This window comes from Otolemur garnettii, unplaced genomic scaffold (assembly GCF_000181295.1).
Source record: "Otolemur garnettii isolate 467f Iridium unplaced genomic scaffold, OtoGar3 scaffold00031, whole genome shotgun sequence".
NCBI classification, from domain to species: Eukaryota; Metazoa; Chordata; class Mammalia; order Primates; family Galagidae; genus Otolemur; species Otolemur garnettii.
In genome coordinates, this window is record NW_003852426.1 from 13,287,944 (window position 1) to 13,289,666 (window position 1,723).

General features: G+C 51.5%; 1 protein-coding gene across 1 annotated transcript in view; it reads right to left on the reverse strand.

Annotated features, from left to right (window-relative positions):
* Window positions 1-1,446, reverse strand: part of PRPH2 (peripherin 2) — a 15,843-nt gene extending 14,397 nt beyond the window's left edge. Inside the window, exon 1 of the mRNA XM_003789195.2 lies at window positions 580-1,446. Coding sequence (XP_003789243.1) covers window positions 580-1,160 — 581 coding nt within the window. The 5' untranslated portion in view covers window positions 1,161-1,446. The remainder of the gene's footprint in view (window positions 1-579) is intronic.
* Between the last annotated feature and the right edge of the window lie 277 nt (window positions 1,447-1,723).

Genomic DNA, 1,723 nt, shown 5'->3' on the forward strand with positions numbered 1-1,723 from the left:
GCAAAATGAAGGCCCAGGGTGGCAAGCGACTTGCTCAAGGAGACACGTCAATTAGCAACAGAACCTCCAGCATAGGTCTCCTGACTGCCCCTGTCCCCCATATCCAAGGACAAGCACTTCAGGAGTAGCTGCTCAGCGGAGAAAGATCTGAAAACCTTGGACCTAACTGGGAAGTTTAAACTTCTGGGACAGAATGTATCTACTTTGACTGAGACAGGCAGCCAAATACTGTCTCAGCACATGTGATCTAAGAATGGTCCCATCCTTCTCATATAAAGCAGACGTGCATTCCCCCTCTTCCCCAGGGACTCCTATCCAAGCAGCTCATCTGATTCGACACCTTCCTCCTGCCTTAGCCAACATTATGTTGAACCATATGAAGTTGCCATTTTATGGGTCAAAGAAGTTAGAATATTGGTAATTTCACATGATTTTACCTAATAAACCCTCACATACGTAGTACCAGTAAGTCGTACACTCAACAGGGGGAAAGGCACTGGTCAGGTGGGGTAGGAAGGGACCTTGTCTGGGCCTCAATGTCCCTCAATATCTCTGACCCCAGGACTGAAGGCCACTCACTCTTTGACTTCTTTGGAGGAAAAATCCAGGTAGCGGTTGCTGATCCACTGTATCTCAAACCAGTCCCGAAAGCCGTTGTTGCCACAGCATTTGAACTCGATCTGCAGCAAGTCGATGGTCTTCTTCATGAAACACCTGCCGGGGGTGTCTGTGTCCCGGTAGTACTTCATGCCGTTCTTGAGCCCGTGGGCCAGTGTGCTCTCCAGCGAGCCCCGCATCAGAAAACAGCAGAGTGCCACTAGGAAGAGGATAACATTGAAGAGGACGCAGATGACCAGGTAGGGCTTCAGCCAGGGCTTCCACTTGGTGTACTTGGCTGGGTCCAGAGAATCATAGCAGATCTTGCCAGCCAGAGAATTGAAGACACAGGACAGCACCCCCATCCCTATCAAGGAGTTGGGCACAAAATGGCTCTCGGAATTATTCATCACATCACTCCTCTTCCGGAGTTCAATCTTCAAGAACAGCCCGAGGCTGAAGATGATGATCCCAGCCAACACGGAGACCCAGTTCATGAGCCAGAGCCCTTGGGCCATCTTGACCCGCTTCTTCTGGTCAAATTTTACTTTCATAAGCGCCATGTTTGCCAAGGTAGTCCAGGCAACCTCCCACAGCACAGCAACCACTCCTAACCTTAATGAGCTCAGAGGCTGAACACTCAGGGCCTCGGGAAGGGTGCAGACTGCCCAAGCTGCAGGAAGCTGCTCTGGGGGCTGCCCATGTCGAGCCCCCCCAGGCTGCGACCCCCTGTTAACTCAGTAGTGTGGCCGGGGCCTCGATGTCACAGCTTGCGCAGGGGCTGGTCCTGGGCGTTGTTTCTGCAGCTCCCTTCCCAGCCAAGAAAGGACAGCCTGAAAGCTGCAGATTAAAAGTGGGATCCACAAGACGTTGCGCTAATCTCTTTAGCCGGGTTCATCCCATTAGATAAAGCCATGCCAGTCCCAAAACATGGCCCAAAGGAGCCTCCACATACACACTGGACCAGAAAGTTCTGGGTTCAGCTTGGAGAATCAGGAACAAAAAGGACAAGTCCTCCCAAACGCACATTTCCAGACCAATCTCCTTCAAAATTAAAAACTTTCTGGGAGAGAGGAGAAGCGAGGGGGATGGGAGGTCATGGTGTATGGTACACCTCTTGGGGGCA